At 36.2% G+C, this 21159-nt stretch overlaps 1 protein-coding gene across 1 annotated transcript in view; it reads left to right on the forward strand.

Annotated features, from left to right (window-relative positions):
* The first annotated feature begins 231 nt into the window (after window positions 1-231).
* The window catches only part of LOC145979544 (clavesin-2-like), a 116575-nt gene continuing 95647 nt past the window's right edge, over window positions 232-21159 (forward strand). The window contains exons 1-2 of the mRNA XM_083112514.1: window positions 232-361; window positions 20050-20226. Coding sequence (XP_082968640.1) covers window positions 20058-20226 — 169 coding nt within the window. The 5' untranslated portion in view covers window positions 232-361; window positions 20050-20057. The remainder of the gene's footprint in view (window positions 362-20049; window positions 20227-21159) is intronic.

Consider the following 21159-nt stretch of genomic DNA (forward strand, 5'->3'; position numbering starts at 1 on the left):
TTTGTCTGTGAATGACTCTTTCTAGAGCAGCTGAACACAACGATTTCATTTGATATACGTTTTATTTCTTATCTTGTCTCGGCGTTGAGTAAACGGTTTTAGCTCTTATCCATGTGAAGAATTTTGACCTCTCTAGCTGAAAGCACGAAATAAAGTTTAGTTTATATAAAGGCCAATAGGTGACGCAGTGGTGGTATTACGTCACACACTCTACCAATATCAGTCTAATGTGTTCACAAGCAATAAACTACACTTCCAGCTGGCACACGGTTAGCTCCTAGTCTAACCAACACCTGGCGTGACGGAAGGGTTTAACCAATGATTTGATTTGGATGTATGTAGTGGTGATGGTTTAATTTGCGTAAGTAATTATTTTGCTTAATACTATTTTATTTAGTTTTGTAGAAATAATATTTTTAATTAATTTTCCTTGAACTCAGATCAGAATGATCAGGTCCAACATTCAAGTCCAAGAGCAAACTAATATAGTAGCCTACGCAGCAATAAGATCCCTCTATAAATTTAATGAATACCTAAAAATAGATATTAAATTGAAACTTATGCAAACACTGATTCTCCATCTTCTAGATTACTGTAATATACTTTATGGTGCAAATTTGTCTGTTCGAAATAAAGTCAAAATAAAACAAAATCAAAATTCGTGTTTACGCTATGTATATAACATTAAAAATTTCTATCATATTCTTCCATCCTTGAACGAGAACAAAATACTAAACAGAAACAGACGTAGCAGACTTCATTTTTGTTGCTTTATAGAGAATATTTTGCATAAGAAAATCCCCGAAAACTCATTCGAGAAACGTAAAACCAGATGATATATACACAACCACAATACATGAGGAACAGCGAAACATGAACTTTTCAAACACTCACTGGAAATTTTAAAATCGTCCATTACATTTTAGCTGTAAAAACGTGGAATGAACTCCCTCTCCATATCCTACCTCCCCAGTCCTAACAAGTTTTAAAATAAGTTAGAGAATCTACTGTTAGTTGAGAAATATCTCTGTTCAAGCTCCTACGAGTTAGCCCTACACAATACAACTTAAACTGCATACGAGCCTCCCCGATCTTCGACAAATATTCAACTATTTTGTAATATTTGCCTACGCATTGACCTATCTTACCTCGCAAAACTAGCTTAATCATACACATGGATTTCTTGTGTGAATCTCGTGCTCACAATTTTTTTAGTATGTACAGTACGTCACTAGAAAATGAGATTAACCTTCTTATATCTGCGTAAAATACGTTTTTATTGCCTTAGTTCTATTCATCTACCACTAAATCAAATAATTATTCACAATTTTACACCATATTGTTTACAATGGCGCATTGGCTGTTTGTTCCATTATTGGAAGAGCAGTCCCGATAGTGTTGCGTTGTTTTTCTCAACTGGGAGAAAGCTTTCAAATATATGCTTTTATAAGGCTTTATTTCACACATTTTACATAATATCTCTTGAAGGAAGTATTCTCACATAAATATTATACGTACATCATGCGTGTGTGTAAGTGACGACGCCAGAGAGGGGTAGGGAAGGCGGGCACCACCCCCGTCCGCTCCTCCAACTGCAGTTAATGAAATATTGAATAACAAGAGAGTTCATTTCTAAGAGTATGACGATTTTAACTATTTCTAAGTGGTGTATTCTGCATGATATCATTTTTCGTGCTAATAATATCAACTTGACTAACAAATATTAATTTGTTTTAGTATATACATATATTGCATGTGTATGTGTTTGTGACTATCGTTCAAGATCCGAGCGTAATATCCACACTTATTCTCAGCAAAATAAGCCAGGAAGTGGAAGAGGGGAAAGTATTCGCACTGATGTCAGATGAAACAAAATAAATTGCGCGATAGGAACAAGAAAGATATTTGAATCGCGAGCAGGTAAAATAATGCCTTTATATTATTCAATCAGTAGAAGCAAGTTCGCCCTTTCTCGTACATATCAAAATCGAAGAACATATTCCTAAGAATTTCATAGGTGCATGTAATTGTGTAGTACAAACGTACGTTGGAGTGGTGGAGTGAGAGGTGCACCAGGGTCAGAATATTTTCTGAATTATGAGATAACTGTAACCTTTTTCAGTTTTTATTCCTGTGATAACATTTCCCTGAAAGATGAAACGAAGATTTTTGCCAAAAAAACTCTTCAGCGTTACGAAGGTGGAACGAAAGTACTCCACTTAATGGACTAAGATTTCTTTAAAATCCTAGGAAAGTATAAATTGGCAATTCACAAGACTCAGACTCCAGTTGTATTCTCTCCAATGCTGAATGTGAAGGGACCTTTTCGTGTTTGAAACCTTTGAAATGCTTTGCTCGAAACAGGATGCCGGATGCCACCTGCCTCATTTGGCTGTCCTTGCTATTGAGAAGAAATGTCAAGTCCTGGACGTACCGAAGGTGGGCAATGTGTTCTCCTACAGCAGAATTCTCTACAGGAGAATTGAACTTCATTAAGTGACTTTCATTGTTTCTAATACTTAATAAGATTAATTTCTTCCAACGTCATGTTTATTTTGAAAGAAAATTAAATTCTTCGATTTTTTTTCGTCATTTATATTATTATCTTATAACTTAAATAATTATATATCAGTAGTTTCTCAAGAAGGACGATTAATTAAAAAATTATAAATGTCTTTCAATACTGAAATAGGCCACTAGAAACAACGCAACTTGCGGCAGTTCCCACGAATAAAAAAATAAATAATGCCTTTATTAAAGCGAATCATATGGCAGTAAACGTCTACTCTGAATAAAGGACAATTACGAAACACCATAATGAATATAGCTAGTAATAATAATTACAATTATAATATAAGTATTGTTATATGACGTTTTTAAGCACTTTAGGCGTAATACATAAATAATACACGTCACTTTGCTTCGGTAAAACACAACCTGGGATCAAGAAATAAGATACTTACAATTTTTTGATTTCAGCTTCAACCATCTTTCTTTTTGTAGTGCTCATGATAATTTTTTACCTCATTCTTTATTGATATATTTTTTCTTTCCAGAATCGAATACAAGTTGGCATAATTTCTACCAAGTTTTATATTAACAAATTTGAATAGTTTTTTTACAATTTTGATTGATGATAACTTATTATTGAATAATTTGAAATAAAATAGCTTTAAAAAAAATCGCTACTATGTTGGGATATGGATTGCGATGGTGAACAATAGATGGCTCTGGACTTATGAGTATTTTTATAACATTTTTCTTTATTGTTTCTGAATGTTTTACTGTGGCGGAAATGAGTTAATATCTTGATCTTTTTTACAGAATTTAGAATTTTATTTGAAATTAAGAAGATAAACCACATGTAGGAAGATAACAAAGTTTAATTTCTAATTGTCATAAAGAAAAGTGAATGTAATTTCCTTTTATACAAGTAATAAGAAAGCTAAATTTTTAATGCCAAACGGCTTTCATATCAATATCATGATGATATTGATATATGGCGCTCAACATGGGTTCGAACTACAGACCCTGAATATTCCAAACCATCCACTGCACAACTCAACCAAGAGATTTTACATGAACTTTTAGAATGTACATAAGTATGATTTTTTTCTTGTAGAAATAATATAATTACAATTTTTTTTTGAATATCCTGTGCCTTTCTGTTTTGTTTTCAAACGTTACCTAAATAAATTTATTTCACAACAATTTTTTAGTTTTACTATTTTTATATTTAAACATACAAAGGCAAAATGATATTTGTACATAATAGAAATCAAGTGATAAAGATTCTGGTGTGAAATTATGAAATGAACTCATATTTTTTTAAATATATTAGCTTAATAGCATAATGCTATAAAATCAAGAATAGTAAATATGGTATAATACCTGAGTGCAGGCACGTATCCAGGAATTCCTTTCGGGGGGGGCTCAACACTATTTTCTAAGGGGTATAGTAAGAACCTCACAATTGTGTGTTTAAGACCAGAGGTGGCAATTGAGTTCCAAAACAGGGGGGGGGGGTGCAGAGGGCGTTGTAAGAAAAGTTTACTTTCTCTTGGTAGCCAAGGCTAACATTAAGAGATCATAATGTTGAGGCAAAAAAATAAAAAATGGGGAGCAATTATCCCTTAAATCGTTGCCACTGTAAGGCTATCATTTTAATCAGAACGTGAAATCGGAACATTTTTTACCACTCGACTCCTCTGTTTCCATGCATTAATAATGTGTGCCGGAACCATCTCAGTATGTGTGTTTGTCCATTTCTTCTCATCAGGTATAAACACATCTATGGTATCTTTGAGTGTTTTTACGAAGCTGTTACACATGCACGGGATGGACAATCCACTCGACAACACGAGATTCAAATTGTGGGTTGCGAACTGGACGCAGACAGCTCTCGAATATTTCTCTCTGATTCGAGCCTGAACACCACTAACGTGTCTTGTCCTCCCATTTTTTCAGCTCTTATAAAAGCCGAAACCCAACCAAATTATTCCTATTCAGGTTTTTGTACTCACAAGTGTTCAAAAATGCCTGTCACAGCTTTCGCTGTCTTGTTATATATCGGCACGAAACAAAGGAAGTTTTCTCGAATACAGGTGGATCAGGAAACAATTAATGCATAATGAAAACCCTTCCGTTCCCAACACATCTAATGTTTCGTCTCCCAGTATGATCAAATGCTTACTCATTTATCTCCAGTGACGTGCCCAAAGGAGGGTTGGTGAGGTAATAACCCCATTTGACCCAGTATTCCTTTTTTTTTTAAAAAAAAAAAAGGAACGTCAAAGACGGAAAAAATGGCAAAATCAGGACTGACTACCAAAAATAGTATGCATAACCCCTCTCCCTTCTGAAAATCCTGGGCACGCCTCTCTTTATCTCGGACACATTTTTTTAAAATGAACTCACCAGAAGTTTTTATCATCGTATTGGAGATTGAAGTAAGATGTGTTCTTCCTGCAGGTTTGAATATGATCCTTTAGGGTGCTGTCGTCTGCCTGCCTTCACACCTAACCTTAACAAGGCCCTAATTTTCCATCCTTGTGACTTGGATTTTCAAGACTTAGGAAGGTTTCAGACCGAAGGGACACGCGATACATGTCGATTGGAATGGGCCAATCAACAGCAACGTTTCACACCGTAGCGACACAAAAGGCCGCACAAACCTAATCTTCAGGCGACACGGTGTGAAATCTCCCTTATTAGGCCACTGTCATTGTCACCTTGAAGTAGTAGCTCTTGTTGACCACAGAAAAAAATTATCCTCAACCGGTGATAATGCTCCTCAGTTTTCTTCTCTCTCCTATATTTTCTGTGCTTGTTCACTATACAGGCAACACCTTACGATTTGATGTACACAGGACATGTACTATGTAGACATTTTAACGAAAAATCGGTTGAAGTCAAGGATGACTAGGTGGCTCAGTTGGTAGAGCCCTGATGTGGGTCCTGGTAGAGCCTGCAATTTCCGCCTAACATGTCTACATATGCAACATCTTCTTGCTTTCTCTTATCGACATTCATAAAAAAGTATTTTTTATATCATGAAATTCTCAGAATGCATATACGACATTTAGTTCTGGCAAAACTAAATCATCACTCAAAACTTTGATTTTCAGTTGATCTATGCAGTTTATTTCTGTTTTAATATCCGGTACTGATGAAATATTCACTTTAAAGAGAGAGAGAGAGAGAGAGAGAGAGAGAGAGAGAGGCCTTGATTTCTTCGGCCCTCGAACCGAGCTAGCACTACTCTGAGGCCCCGGAAGTTCTGCTGTCGTCAATGTCTTCATTTTCGAATCACTATATCTTATAAAGCAACCAGAGGACGCTGACTGATCTGATCACCAATCGACTCTATGAATTGTCACTCTTACCTCTGAAATCTCATTAACCGATTCTTTCTACAGATCAATCGAAAAATTGAATCGGCGTATTTATATCCTCATTATATTGTAGAACGTTCCGCAGATAAAACGATTCGTTAATATCGCCAGTAATTGACTCCTTCTCTCATTCAAGAACGTACCCTCTCTCGCCTTCCAGAGATTAGAAATTACAACGAATCGCCCTACGTGTGGCTCTACCTTTGTTGTGCAGCTTCCAAATGCTGACAAGTCTCTACATAGTCCTCAAGTGCGCTGAGTCAACACCGAAAGCGTAAGAAAAGTGTATGTGCAATATTACCAACAACAGGGTTATAGAACATTCTCAGTCTTGCCTCGATACTTGTCTATCTCCTTAAATCATCGTCAAATTATTCAAAAAGCCAAAAACCTAATTTTATCTAGTGTAAAATAAAAAAAATCCTGGGGGGGAGGGCTCGAGCCACATCAACCCCACCTTGGATACGTGCTATTAACAATAACAGGGTTATAGAACATTTTCCATCTTGTCTCGATAATTATTTCTCCCAAATTATCATGACATTATTCAAGAAGCCAAAATCCTAATTTTATCTAGTGTAAACAGAAAAAAAATCCTGAAGCGGGGCTCAAGCCTCCTGATTCCCACCTTGGATACGTGCTATTGACAATAATAGGGTTATAGAACACTCTCCGTCTTGTCTCGATAATTATTTCTCTCAGATTTATAAATTTATTATCTTCACATTATTCAAGACGCCAAAAATCTAATTTTATCTTGTGTAAATTTAAAAATTTCCTGAGGGGGGGGGGGGGCCTCGAGCCACCTCATCCCCACCTTGGCAACGTGCTATTAATAATAACAGGGGTATAAAACATGGTCCGTCTTGCCTCGATAATTATTTCTTTCCTTAAATTATTGTCACATTATTTTATTTCACACCACAAGAAACAAAAAAAAAACTCATTTTATCTAGTGTAAAACTAAAACTTTCGGGGGGGGCTCGAGCCCCCTAAGCCCCCCCTCTGGATACGTGCCTGCCTGAGTGAATGACTAATTCGCAATGACAACATGCAACAATCCAATCATGTTACAAAATAGTAGTAAGTTCTACAAGAAATTTTAAAGAAATTCAGCAGGAAACACTTTCCTACTTCCAATCTTAATGAAATACAAGAAATAGTACAAACTCTTCATTTGTGAGCAAGATGCGCATATATATATATATATATATATATAAATATGTTTATTTTTGCTGACTTTACATTGTCAACATGAATAAATGAGTTTAAGGAATGAATATTATGTATGCAGTATATTTGCAACCGACTGTGTGTGTACACCACATGTCATTCAAATGCCAATTATACCTGAACATGGACAAAATAAGGATATTGAAGGAGCATAAAAATTTTACCTTGAGCAGTAACTAAATAAACACTGGGCATATTATTTTACATGTATGTATTGTGTGGAATTCCATATTGGCGCAATACCACCTTATTAATCTTGCAAATTTTAAAATTTTGGTTATTTACGCTTGCATATATTATGCTAACTGAGTATTAACTATGAGTGAAAGCACAGAATTTGTTAACCAGTTATTCTGACAATTCACATACCATCAGTATTTATGCTCATTATATACCAATATTGAATATTCCAAATTAAGGTTGCATATCTTAACTATTCACAAAGAACAAAACATTTAAGGAAATATAGATCCGACGAGCTCGGTTTAACTTACATTATACTGGAAAATAAATATTATGTGATTTTATAACATTACCTTGAGAAGTCTAAGGGTATCACATATACATTTTCATCACATTTAAGATACCACTCTACAGAGTTTACGCGTCTACGTATATATCAAGTTACAAAATATTACCAAATTATGTCTGAATAATTAGAAAAATTAAACGAAGTCAGTATACTTAAGCTAAAATGGGATTGCATTGATTAAAGTGATTATTTCAATGAACCAGACAAATTACCATCTAAATAAGAAATACCATTTCTTTTTATTATTATTTTATACCATAAATATCGTTACGCCAAATGCCGTGTATCTACAATACTGCCACAGCAACTTTATAAAATCAAATTTTTATTTATATGTTTGTATCTATGTTGTACTAATTAAGCATGAACCACGAGTGAAATATTAGACCTAATTGACCACTCAATTTCAAGATTGAACATTCAAAGTACAGTAAATCACATGAGACAGACTACTAAATACCTTACATGTGACTGAGACACTGAACGAAGTAATGGAATGGTGAAAATATAACTCTCTATCTAGAAGTCAAACATTACCCTAATTACTATAATGCCTTTGAAATATTTGTTTTTAACAGAGATTGATCTTTACAAATGTTTGTTTTTTCAATGCCAATACAATTTCAGGTAAGTTTTCTCCTAGTGTCATGTTATCAAGAACTTTGCAATCGATTAATAGCATAAAAGTATACAGCTGGCTGCAAATGTATCACAAAGTACATTGCACTTCACCATATTTACTCTCTGTAATCTAATCAACATTACATGTAATTCTAAAGAAAACACTTTTATAACATATTATAGTACCGAATCATTGTCTGCAGATAATTCAACGGAAGGCTAAAACATATAGATTGCTTCAAAAAAGAGCATACATGTCTCACAATAATAGATGAACATGCAGAAATAATATCTTACTTTGCTGTTGTACAAACATAAATTCAGATCTCTGAAAAAAAATATGTAACACCTTGCAATAGCATGTGAATAAATATTTAGTACACTGTATCACATGAATGCATCTTATTGAATATGTGTCCGTGGGTTATTTGTTTACTATTTTAAATACATGTTCTTGCATACTGACACAAATATTTACTCATTTGTTATTATTTGGAGTTCAAGAATTAAACATAAATGCAAAGACACCGGAATACAAATGCTGGACTAGCACCATGAATAATAATGTTATTTTGAGACATGAAGAATATAAAAGAAAATAAATGTATTTATTTTGCAGCTGACTGTACCAAGAGTGATATTTAAAAAACTGATACTTTTCAATTCTCTAAATACTTGATTTAGGGTTTTGCCAGTAAAGCAGTTTACGTTACACTAACATACCTAGATGTATGCACATATAGAGATATACATGAACATACACACACCCTTATCATCTCTAATATTTTAATGTACTACCTACCACTCAACTTATTATTAGAACATAATTCATAGTATACTTATGAGAAAACAAAAGTAGTTAAGTTACTATACATAAGATTCAATGGCATTACATTGCATGCATATGGTTAATTCTATTATTTAAACAATCCAACCACTGCACTATGGTAGTACTAGGAAAAGTTTGTACTGTTCTGGTTTCCTCACCTTAATACGCTGAACATGGACAAGAAAAATAATGTTGCAGTGCACGTTACTTAACATTTTCTGTTAACATATTACCTTGCACTTAACTTTTTTTTTATTATTATTATTTTTTTATGAAACACTTATGAAAGAATAAGACAACATGTTTCACTATAAATCACTTTTGAAAGAATTACAATATATACATCTGGTTAATTTCACAAAGCACACTATTGACATTAAGGCAATACTAAACATTTTGTGTGTATGTTTTCGGATCCAAGATTGTCTGTATTGTTGCCTATGGACGCAGTTAGTAGTTGATATATATATCTTCATTTATAGTTTTAAGTTTTGAGAGATACTACTCTCTCTTTAGCTTCGAACATCTCCACAACTTTATGTGATCAAGGGACTGATTGTGTATGGTTTCCCCAGTGTGACAATTTATAACACTTATGGTGGACTCTTTATTCTTGGCAATACAAAAGTAAGGGTCTACATATAAGTTGCAGTACTTTTTTGTGCTTGTATGCCAAGGAGTGTTTTGCTGATGGTTTTTCATGAACACAAGATCACCTATGTTTACCACTTGCCTGCTGGAGTGAAGTGCATTCAACTTGGCTAAATTCTTGCTCCTCTTCTGCTTATTTTTTGAACTAGCCATCAACAACTTATTTTCCCAGGGAAGTTCTGAAGTTGTTTAAGTAATGCCTAACACCTTTCCATAATCCACTTGGGTGGTGCTGTTCAGACGTAGTTCCGAAGGCGTGAAGTCAAACTGGTCTGAGATAGAGTTGTTCAACAACGACAATGCATCATTTACATAGCGTGGCCACTTTGCATGATTTTCTTGACATAAAACTCGCATCAATCGATTTAGTTCAGCATGGTACCTTTCCACCAGATTTGAGCTTGGGTGGTAAGGTGGAGTGAAATATAGTTTTATGTGGTACTGATTTAAAGTCTCTCTGAACTGAGCTGATCTAAACTGTGGTCCATTGTCACATATGAAGACGTCTGGTATTCCTAGATGTGGCATGTAAATGTTCACTAGTTTCTTCAAAATTGACTTGGTATCACTATTGTGTATTGGATATGCCATTAAGTACCGTGTAAAAGAATCTTAAATGGTCAACAGGAATCTCTCTCTATTTGGACCTGGAAGAAATGGACCTTGGAGATCTATGAAGATCAATTTTCCTGGTTTTAGACTGGAATGTATGTACATGAAACATTTCACAGGATGCCTATTCGGTTTGTTACGGATGCAAATCTCACAATCCGAGATGTACGCTTTTACGTCAGATTTCATATTTTTCCACCAGAAATGTCTAAATATTTGGTTAATTGTTTTGGTGGTTCCAAAGTGTCCTGATTTGTCATGGAAGTGAATTAACATGTTTCCAATTAGATGTGAGGGTACGCACACTCTCAGCCTTGAAGGGTTATGAAAAATCCCTTATACACAAGATGTGTTCATGTACAGTATATGTTCTTGGCCAGTTTCTAGACTGTCTACTCTGACTAAGTTTCTTGCCCAACACATGTAGTTTCACTTCGGACAGCTCCACATCTCTATCCTGAGCTTCTATAAGCTGTGATGATGTAACCAGAGGTTGCAATGATTCACTTAATGAGAACTGGTTCACTTTGTAGATTTCTGTTGGGAATTCTTGGAATGTTCGGCTGAGCATATCTGCAAGTTGATTTTCAGTTCCTTTGCAATACCGCACTTCAAAGCAATATTGTTGGATCTGAATAAACCACCGTGTAAGACGTGCATTCCAGCCATGTGCAGACTCCAACCTTGTTAGGCTTTTGTGATCTGATATGATGATAAATTTGCGACCTTTCAAAAAGGACTGGAATTTGTCTATGGTGAATAGTATTGCTAAGACTTCCAATTCAGTTGAGGTATATGACCTCTCAAAACCTTTCAAGATTCTGCTTACGAAGCCCAAAGGTCTAAAGTTTCCTTCAATAAACTGAAAACAATATCCTGCTACACCTACAGCCGAGGCATCAGTCTGTATGTAAAAAGACTCCTGAAAGTCTGGGTATGTTAACATTACATCTTCGGCTATTAGTCGTTTGATTTTCTGGAAGGCTTGTTCTACGTTATCATCCCAATTCCATTTGGAACCTTCTCGTAACAGTTCATATAAGGGTTGAGCTATTAAAGCATTTTTTATGTACTTCTTGACCCAATTGTATGACCCTAGAATTTTTTGGATTTGTTTGAAGTTTTGTGGTGTGGGTAATTTAAGTATAGACTCAACATATCGTGGATCTTTCTTATACCCCAAAGGAGAAATGATGTGACCGAGGAACGTAATTTCTGGTTGACAGAATTAACATTTTTGTAGTCTGAGAGTCATTGCGGAGTTCAATATCTTTTTTAATACAGTGTCTAGATGTTCAAGGTGAGATTCAAAACTAGGTGACTTTATGATCACATCGTCCACATATACAATGGTGAAATCTTGAGTACCATTTAGCACCTTATTCATAACATCTACAAAGATTGCCGTCCCGTTGACGTAACCAAAAACCACACGTTTAAACTGGTATAAGATGCCTTCGAAAGAAAAGGCTGTAAATTTTCGACAACTTTCATCCAAGTCAGTCTGCCAAAAGGCATTGGATATGTCTACGCAACTGAGGTACCTTGACCCATGAAACTTTGACAATAATTCCACAATTTTTAAAGGATGGATTTGTTTCAATTTTACATGTTTGTTAATATTTCGTTGATCAACACATATGCGTAAGGTACCATTTGGCTTAGGTACCACCAAAAGAGGTGATAAGTATTCCGAAGTCGAGGGTTCTATAATATCCCAGTCCAATAACTTCTGGATGTGTTCCCTAACTTCTCTTCTGTACGCATGTGGAATAGGATAGATCTTACTGACAATGGGTTCGCTGGTAGTTAATTCTATTTTATGTTGATAACCCTTGCAAAGACCAGGCTTGGAAGAAAAAACCTTCCCATACTTGATCAGCAAATTGTGCAGTTTGCTTTTTTGTTGTGAAGTTAAATTATTTGCTGCTTCCACTTTTTCTCGTATTTGCTGATCAGATGGATGAATGTTATCTTCACATTTCACTGAACATACTTGCACTTGATCAGATCAGCAGTTTTCAATGCATAATTTGATTCAACCAATGGTAAAAATTTGCACACGGACTTACCTAGTCTACTTACGTGAAATTTAAAAGATTTCGTAATTCCGTGTTGCACAATTTAATGGTTCAATCCTATTAATTTCGAAGATCCACTGTCTTCATTCACAAAAGGGTACGGCGTTTGAAGCGGAGATGGTACCGCGTCAGTACATTGTTTGTTCCCGGGCGGCGGTGGTTGCGATTTTTCCCGTTCGGCAGCACTGGCGCGCGCATCTTGGTTTGCGTCGTCAGCTTCCTCTTGTTCGGTGGCGTTGCCAGTTGGGGGTTGGGGGGCTGGGCCGTGTTGCTCGGTAATGTGCCGTTCCTGTTCCCCGCGTGGCTGGAGGGGGGTCGAGTATGTGTATAGCATCTTTTCTTTTTCAGGTCGGGGATCTTTCTGAGGACAGGGTGCCAAGTTGGGTGTGCTTGTCCATTGTCCAGGTTTAGTGCTGGTTTCTGCTGGATGATAGCATGGGTTTCTTTGATGGTGTTTTCTATGACAGAGCCGGTTGGGTGAAGTATGGATACGGAGGAGATGGTGTGGTTAGTGGAGTGGAGGTGTTGGGAGAGGCCTGATTTAGGTGTGTCGTTTTTGGAATCTTTTACCTAGTCTAGACTCAAAAAACATGCTATTGTTTTTCAAATCTAATTTGGCTTGAATAGCATAAATTAAGTCCAAGCCTAAGATCAACGGTACTTGCAGATTGCGCACAACCATGAACTGTACATAGAAATATTGGTTTGCTATATGTATATACACTTGAGTAATACCTAAAACTCTCTCCGTCTTGATTCCTGAATAGTCTACCAACTTTATGTTTTTTGCAGGTAGTAATCTGGGTCTAGAAGCAGAAGAAGATATTTCTTTCCATACAGCTTCAGCCATTATGCTGGTTTCGGCACCCGTGTCACAAAGAGATTTATATGTTTTATCATTAATTCCTTTTTCAATGAGCACCGAAGCACTCTTATTAAACTTCAAGTTCACGGTACTAGATCATTACTTGCACTGGCTTCATAATCATCAATATTTACATCTTTACAATTCAAATTTACATGAAGGATGGTAGGAATGTTTTCTTCACTCCCGTCACCTACCATACTACAGGAGTGAACATTCAGTTTTCCTGTTCATTACATACACTTAATTGTTCAAATTTGCAAATGTCATCATCTAGCAACGATGTGTTCGTTGGATTCGAATGCACCATACTTTCGGTTGTAATGCATACTCTATGGATTGTGTTATTCACTGGAGTGAAATTAATAATATTTAGCCCATTTAGTAGTTCGATCACTTTAAGCATACCTTCCTTGTTCCAGTGGATCATGTCTACCCGACGGTTATGAATTGGACCAATATGCCTTTCAAAGAGAGCCTTGTTGGTGGTTTTACCATCTTCCTTGAAGAATACTGGGCCACATTTATTACTTTGACCTCGGAGCCATCTTCCAATGACATTATAAATGCATTCCATTCTTCCCACTTCTCCCTGAAGCTTGAGTATGGAGATGACATCGTTTTTGGAATAGGTGGAAGTGTCAATAATACAATTTTCTTTGTTAGGTTTTTCAACTTTGCCAATAATTGCAGGTATAAACTTTTCATGTCTTCTAACGGGATGCCCTTAAGCATATCATTAGTGCCAATTAGAAGTATCACCGAACTGGCAAGCTCAGTATGCGAGCTTACCCTTTTCAGAAGGTCCTGTATGGTTTGCCCACTTTTTGATAAGCCAATTTGCCTTGTACCTTCCGCTGTATAAGTCATATTGTATCCTACAATAGTTTGTGCCATCCTTAGCACTAAACTATCACCTAAGAGTTGGTTGCCTTGTATCATTGGATTCGGTGATTTTAGTACTCTTCCGTCAGAATTGCCCTTTTTGATTTGAAAAGCTACTACCTTTCACCATAGATGTCGGAGGATTTTTTACCTCACCAATGTCACCTCCAACTTCCACATGGGTGAGCTTTAGTTTTCCGAAGTGGGTACGTCTTTAGTTGTGCGTGACTTAAACATTAATTCATTGGTGTTAAAGCTATCATTTTTAGTATTAGTGCTTGGCATGGAGTTCAAATTTTTTGCTGCCCTTTTGCCAACTTGAAAATTCTCTCTTTTGACCATAGAGACGACCTGACTTGTTTGTTTACCCACACTATTCTTTGTTGGTTTATAAATCGGCACATATCCTACATTGCTTTTCAAAGATTCTGAGTTTTCGACTGCTTGTATTGCTTCACCGAATGTGTTGATGTTATTCATTGTGATATGTTCCCTTATTTTGTATGGTAACAAAGTAGACACCTGTGCTATGATCTGAGCCTCCTCATTGTTGGTTTGCACGAGAGTCAGCAATTTGTAAGTCTTACAGAAAAAATCTAAAACTCTTCCATGTTGTGTTCGCTGAAATGGGGTATTCAGAATTTTGGCCAACATGATACTTTTCCAACGTGAATTTTGGTAATGATCTAGAAAAATCTTCTTAAATTGGTCATACGTATTCAGCTTGTCCTTTATTGTTTGATTCCATGTCTTTGCGCTCTCAGTGAGAAATTTTGGTACATAACGTAGGTATTGAGATCTGTCTATTTCATACAAATCCAGAGTTTCTTCTATCTTTTCTATGAATTCTGATGGAATTTGATCAGTTACTATGCCATTGAATTTTTGTAACTTTTGTAGGTGCTCTGGTTTCATGTGTAACACAGCAGACTTCTGTGGACTAGATTTCAAACTGGTATTGGAGCTTGGAACATTCAATGTAACCTGCATGGATTCCTGTTTTATGTTTCCGCTTGCATCATTTTCATCACTACTGAATGCCATCACTTGTACTTCCCTTAAATTGTCTTCATTTCTTGTTGATCGCAAGTTTCTCTTTCTATTTTTTAATTTCTTCACCATTTTCTCTTGTTTTTGACTATCTGAAGAGTCGTTGCTGCTACTGGATTTCACGGAACTGGCAACCTTAAGTCGCTTTACATCCTCTGCTTGATTTTGAGAAAAGTACGTAGAATTATTCTTATGGAAACTGTTCTGATGAGGTACATTTACTTCCATGAATTCAAGTAAGCATGCATTGATTTTACTACTCTCCTTGAGAGACTCTCTAATTTCACTTAAGGCATTAACTATACACTTGTTGCTTTGTTCCACATTGTTTTTACCTTCTATTTCCAAATCAAAACTGTTTGTGGCAATAACTACACCTGAAGGTGGACATGCATCATTTTCTGGGCACAAGAATTTACATACCTCCTCTATGTCTGTTGCATTGCTGTGTCCTTTTTGCTCAATTTTGATTTTTGATTGGCTAACTGCTTCTGTGTCTAACTGACTAATAAGTGCAGACGTAGGAATCAAGATTGGTGAGTCATCCAATAGATTTCTTGAAGTACCTCTGTCTGGCATGCATCTCCCTTGTTTTTCTTCTATTTTCTCCTAATTTTTTCTTAACACTCCCTAATTCTTGCAAAAACATTGATGTGGTTCCATTTTCACTTTTATTTAAAATCTTTCTCACTACCTCTTTGGTGTCTGCTAACTCCTTTCGAACTTCACTAATTGAGGAAGAGTTGTGCTGGATCATTTTTCTACTCTCCTCATTTTTCTTTTCAATTATGTCAACATTTAGCTTTGAACAGGTGGTTTCCCTGTTTTGTTTATCTATCTTCTTATCTGACTTTTCACTCCTCTGACTACACTCCACTCTGTACTGTGCCAAATCCTTTTGCATTTGTTTCATTTCACTTTTCAATTCCCTTACCTTTCGATCTAAACTTCTTTCTAGACTAACTTTTGTGTCCATTATCAATGCCATTATTTTATCTAGTTTCTTCTCCATTTTGTTGTGATTTTCCTTTTTTACACTTGCACTGAACTCACCTGCCTAGTTCTTTGTTCAGTATCAGTCTTGCACGTCAATTTATCTTATGTCATTTATCCCTTCTGAGTCTCATAATCTTATTTATGATGTTTTTAAGCACTCTAGGCGTAATACACAAATAATACACGTCACTTTGCTTCGGTAAAACACAACCTGGGATCAAGAAATAAGATACTTACAATTTTTTGATTTCAGCTTCAACCATCTTTCTTTTTGTAGTTCTCATGATAATTTTTTACCTCATTCTTTATTGATATATTTTTTCTTTCCAGAATCGAATACAAGTTGGCATAATTTCTACAAAGTTTTATATTAACAAATTTGAATAGTTTTTTTACAATACTGTCTGAAGATAACTTATTATTGAATAATTTGAAATAAAATAGGTTTTAAAAAAAAATCGCTACTATGTTGGGATATGGATTGCGATGGTGAACAATAGATGGCTCTGGACTTATGAGTATTTTTATAACATTTTTCTTTATTGTTTCTGAATGTTTTACTGTGGTGGAAATGAGTTAATATCTTGATCTTTTTTACAGAATTTAGAATTTTATTTGAAATTAAGAAGATAAACCACATGTAGGAAGATAACAAAGTTTAATTTCTAATTGTCATAAAGAAAAATGAATGTAATTTCCTTTTATACAAGTAATAAGAGAGCTAATTTTTTCATGACAAACGGCTTTCATATCAATATCATGATGACATTGATATAGTTATTATATATTTATATGTATATTATATTTCTATACAGTGTTTTTGGCCGTTCCAATGTGACGGCCCCCCAACAATATTTGTCGACCCCTTCCGCCTTCCCCAGACACTTTTCCCTGGCGCCGTCACTGGGTGTGTGTGTGTGTGTGAGAAAGAGAGAGACAGACAGACAGACAGACAGACCATAATAAATTTCATGATTCTTTACTATCACAGTTTTCACATCCCTAGATAATGGTAAATTTTCCCGTGCATGTAGATCCATGTCATGCAGACACGTTTTAGGGGATGTGTGGGTTAGGGCTCTCCACATTCTCGATTTCGGCCATTTTGGTTGTGAAGTGATCAGCAACATTTTCCGGCTGCCTCATCCTACAGGGCTGTTCACAGGTACCTATTAATTTGAGGCCGTGTTGGTCTCGCCGGTAAGGTGTCTGACTGTCACGCTTGAGACATGGGTATTATTCCCGTGGTGAATGATCTAAGGTTGGAATTATTCTGGCCTTTCCACCCGAATAAGGTGGCTATTGGCTCAATGTTCGAATCAGCGAATGTCAATGTTACAATATTATTTTCATGTACCAATCACGCTATGACATCCAAACTGAATTATTCCCTTCAAATGTGTTGCTTATTTTTCAAGTCTCTTCAGAACTGTCTCATCTTACTCGTCAATTGAGTTCATGATAAACAACTCAATTACAGCAACCATCTTCACCACTGTGCTCATCCGATATAGGCAATATAGTTAATGGCGTGCTAAAGCTTTTGGAAATTAAGTTACGCAAACTTTTTTTGTAGATGGAGCTATTTCCCTGTCTTTGCTGTCCTTTCTAGGAATATAGGACCAAACGGGTGGAGGTGGGGTTCAGGGCCGGATTAAGACGAAATTGGGCCTGATGTTAACTTTCAAGGTGAAAAATTTACTACGTCGCACTCACCGAACAATAACAAAGTGGCAACAATCGCCAAGATATTGCAAAGAATGCAGTTAAATTACTAAGTAAGCTGTTTAACATAAAATTGATAGCCTAACTTGAAATCTACAGTGAACAATGAACACAACAACGTTATAGTTACGTCACAGCGCAAATAATAATAGTAACTGTATAATAAGTAATTCTGTGTTTAGGCGTCCGAAATTGTGGCTTCAAAGTTCATTCTAAGGTTGATAACTGTTCAGCTTTCGCAAAATACTCCTCTGTTTTCATCTAGGCCTATTTCAGGAATAGGCCTAATGCTGCAGTGTCAATAGCACTATACTATACTATATATATATACCGCATTCTGGCTCTGGGGTACCCAGAGGCCACTGGAAGGGGGCTATGTTAAGGACAAGGTGTACAGAAATAACCCCAAAACCACTGCCGAGCTGAAAACTGCCATTCAGGAGGTCATCGATGTTTCGACACTTCAGCGGGTCATGCAGAATTTTGCTGTTCGTCTGCCCCACATCATCGCCAGAGATGGCAGACATATCGAACATGTCATAACCTAAATCCGAATGTCTGTAGTGCCGTTTACATGTGCAATACAGTTTGTGTACTACGTGGTTTGTCACTAATTTCCGTTTTATTTCATATAGTTCATTAATTGTCACCCTGTATGTGTTAGCGGTTGCCTAGGCGAAAGATACGTCTCGACTTCCCGAGCCGAGCTTGAGAGCTGAGAAGTTCAGGTGGTCTTCGCCTGGTAGCTGGTATTCTCTTAGAGCTTCCACTGAATTCTGAGGTCTGACTAACTCCCGAATTCTAGTCCCTAGCTCCTTTAAGCTGCTGGCAAATACTTCCTAGTTGCATGCTCAGCTCTTCTGTATTTGCCAGCCGTAAGGTAGTAACGAAGTATGCAGAGCCTCCTGATGTAATGTGCTTCCGCTATTTATGGAATGTTACCTTGTGTAGTGTGTTATCGCTTGACCGAGTACTGATGTGTGGAGAGAGATTTTGTACCCTTTTACAGAGTCTCCCTTGCATCGTTCCACAATATACACAAATATAAGACGGTAGTGTATCAATACTGACTTACGTGTTGAAATTTTGATGAATATTTGAAATTGACTCTTTGTATTAGGACAAGCATATCTCATGGGATTTTGAAAGTTATTTTTTACGGTGACTGATTTGGTACTTGTATGTTGAGTTGAAAGTAATGTTCACCCTACTGTGAGAGGGGTTATTCATAGCAAAGCACATTCGTGTTGTTGTTTTTCTAAAACATCAGGTTCGTAGGTCAAAATACCTTCCGTCGTAAAGATTATACCTCTCGAGTAACTTCGAAGAAATTAATGTGAAAATATATGTTCAAGAACTTACACATTCAACCTGTCATACTGAGTAGGTGGTTATGTTCGAATTCATTAATATAATAAACATGATGTTTTATATTGGAATTTGTTCAAATTTATCCACTCATTTATGAAGATCACCACAAGTTTTATTTGATATGTGTATGACATAACAATTGTTATCTTTCAGGTCGTGGAATTTACCTGTGCATAACAAACATGTGTGTTTATTTGTCAATTGTGCGAGGGTTGATGAGAAAGTAATGGTGAAATATTTAGATTAAAATAATCATAATCAAATGTTATTTGGCTTCAAATAAGTAAAATTGTGCATTATCTGAGGGTTGCCCATGAGGTAACAGGACGGGTAACAATTTTTCAAAATAAATATAGGGTAGGATATATTGATTTTCATTTCAAATATGGGAAGTGGGACAGTAGTTTATAATGTTTCCTTTGTTGAGTCTGCAGACCTGTGAACCTGCTATCAGCGCATCATGCGTTACTAGGCGGGAGTTACATTATCATTACCATTTGGTGTGGGTAATGTTGTATTCTTTTAAAAAATGAGATTGGAGCTGGAGTTTTATAACGTGGTTGGTTTGGGGACCACCGGGCCTGTGACGTGCCGTTATAACGGTATAACTCTTTAATTAGATGTCAATAATTTGGTGCATGAAAATATTTTCCACTATGGTATCCTAACTAACTACCTAATTTTAATTTATCGATACATTTTAGGTTGAGTAATGGCTGATATGAAACCAACTGAAGTTACGGAGGGTTTAATCTCAGTTCAAAATCAGAAATTCGAATATATTCTTCCACCAGAATATGCGAAAAGGGTCAAGGAAGAACTAGGGGAGAATCCAGACACAATTTTGATGGAACTTCAAACCTTTAGGGAAAAGGTGGAAGGTAAATTTTAACAGAAAAAATCTGAGATATTTAATATTTGTCTATAATTCTAACACTAGGTACTGCTTCATACTGTTCTCAGGTTTCCTTTCGTAACAAATCATGTTTATTTACAATGAAGATATTTAAAATCATTCAAAAAATTAGGTAAACATGATACAGGTTAGTCACTGAGACAATATATACAGTGCAGTCACAATGGTTCTCTTTGTTCCTGGATATGTCAATCTATGTACAGCTTCAAAATGGAACCCTACATCCTGAAACACTCGCTTCCCTGCTAGGCGTTTTGTGTGTTGCCAAACTCTACGACCATGAGTGAATTTTTATACCAATTTTAAAGCAACTTCTACCATTGCCATTGAGTTGAGCAATGCATGCAGGGAAGCGAGTTTTTCAAGACCTGGGTGTTCTATTCTTTAATGCCAATGACTACACAGTGGTGTACGCAGGATATTTTATTTTTTTGGAAGGGGCGGGACTTGTAAAATTGGGTAATGCAATGTAATGTGTTTGGTAGTGCAGGAACGATTTTAATTTGGTGGTACAAATGCAACCTCCTATGTGTGTGTGTATGGGTGGGTGGGAGATGTAAACAGGGTGTATCATAAGTGAATGTCATAAATGAAACCAGAGATACATCTGATCAAACACAGACGAAAGTTTCTCTTCCATTTTTCAGAGAAATGCTAAGTGTCGGAGATAGACACCACCGAAGTTGTGGGAAAGTACAGTTCACATCTCTATAGAACCAGTACTATGTCGGTTCCAAAGAAAGCATAAAGGAATCTTATGCACTCTACCAGAAACGCTCCATGGGAGATCTGTGGGAACTGTGCGGAAGGTACTCCCCATAGGAAATGGGGTTCCTCGTAGAAATAATACGTGAAAGGGGTTTCTGAGGAAGCAGGTGGACGTCAATTACGTGATACC

Source organism: Lepisma saccharinum, chromosome 26 (assembly GCF_977018435.1).
Source record: "Lepisma saccharinum chromosome 26, izLepSacc3.1, whole genome shotgun sequence".
Taxonomy (NCBI): Eukaryota; Metazoa; Arthropoda; class Insecta; order Zygentoma; family Lepismatidae; genus Lepisma; species Lepisma saccharinum.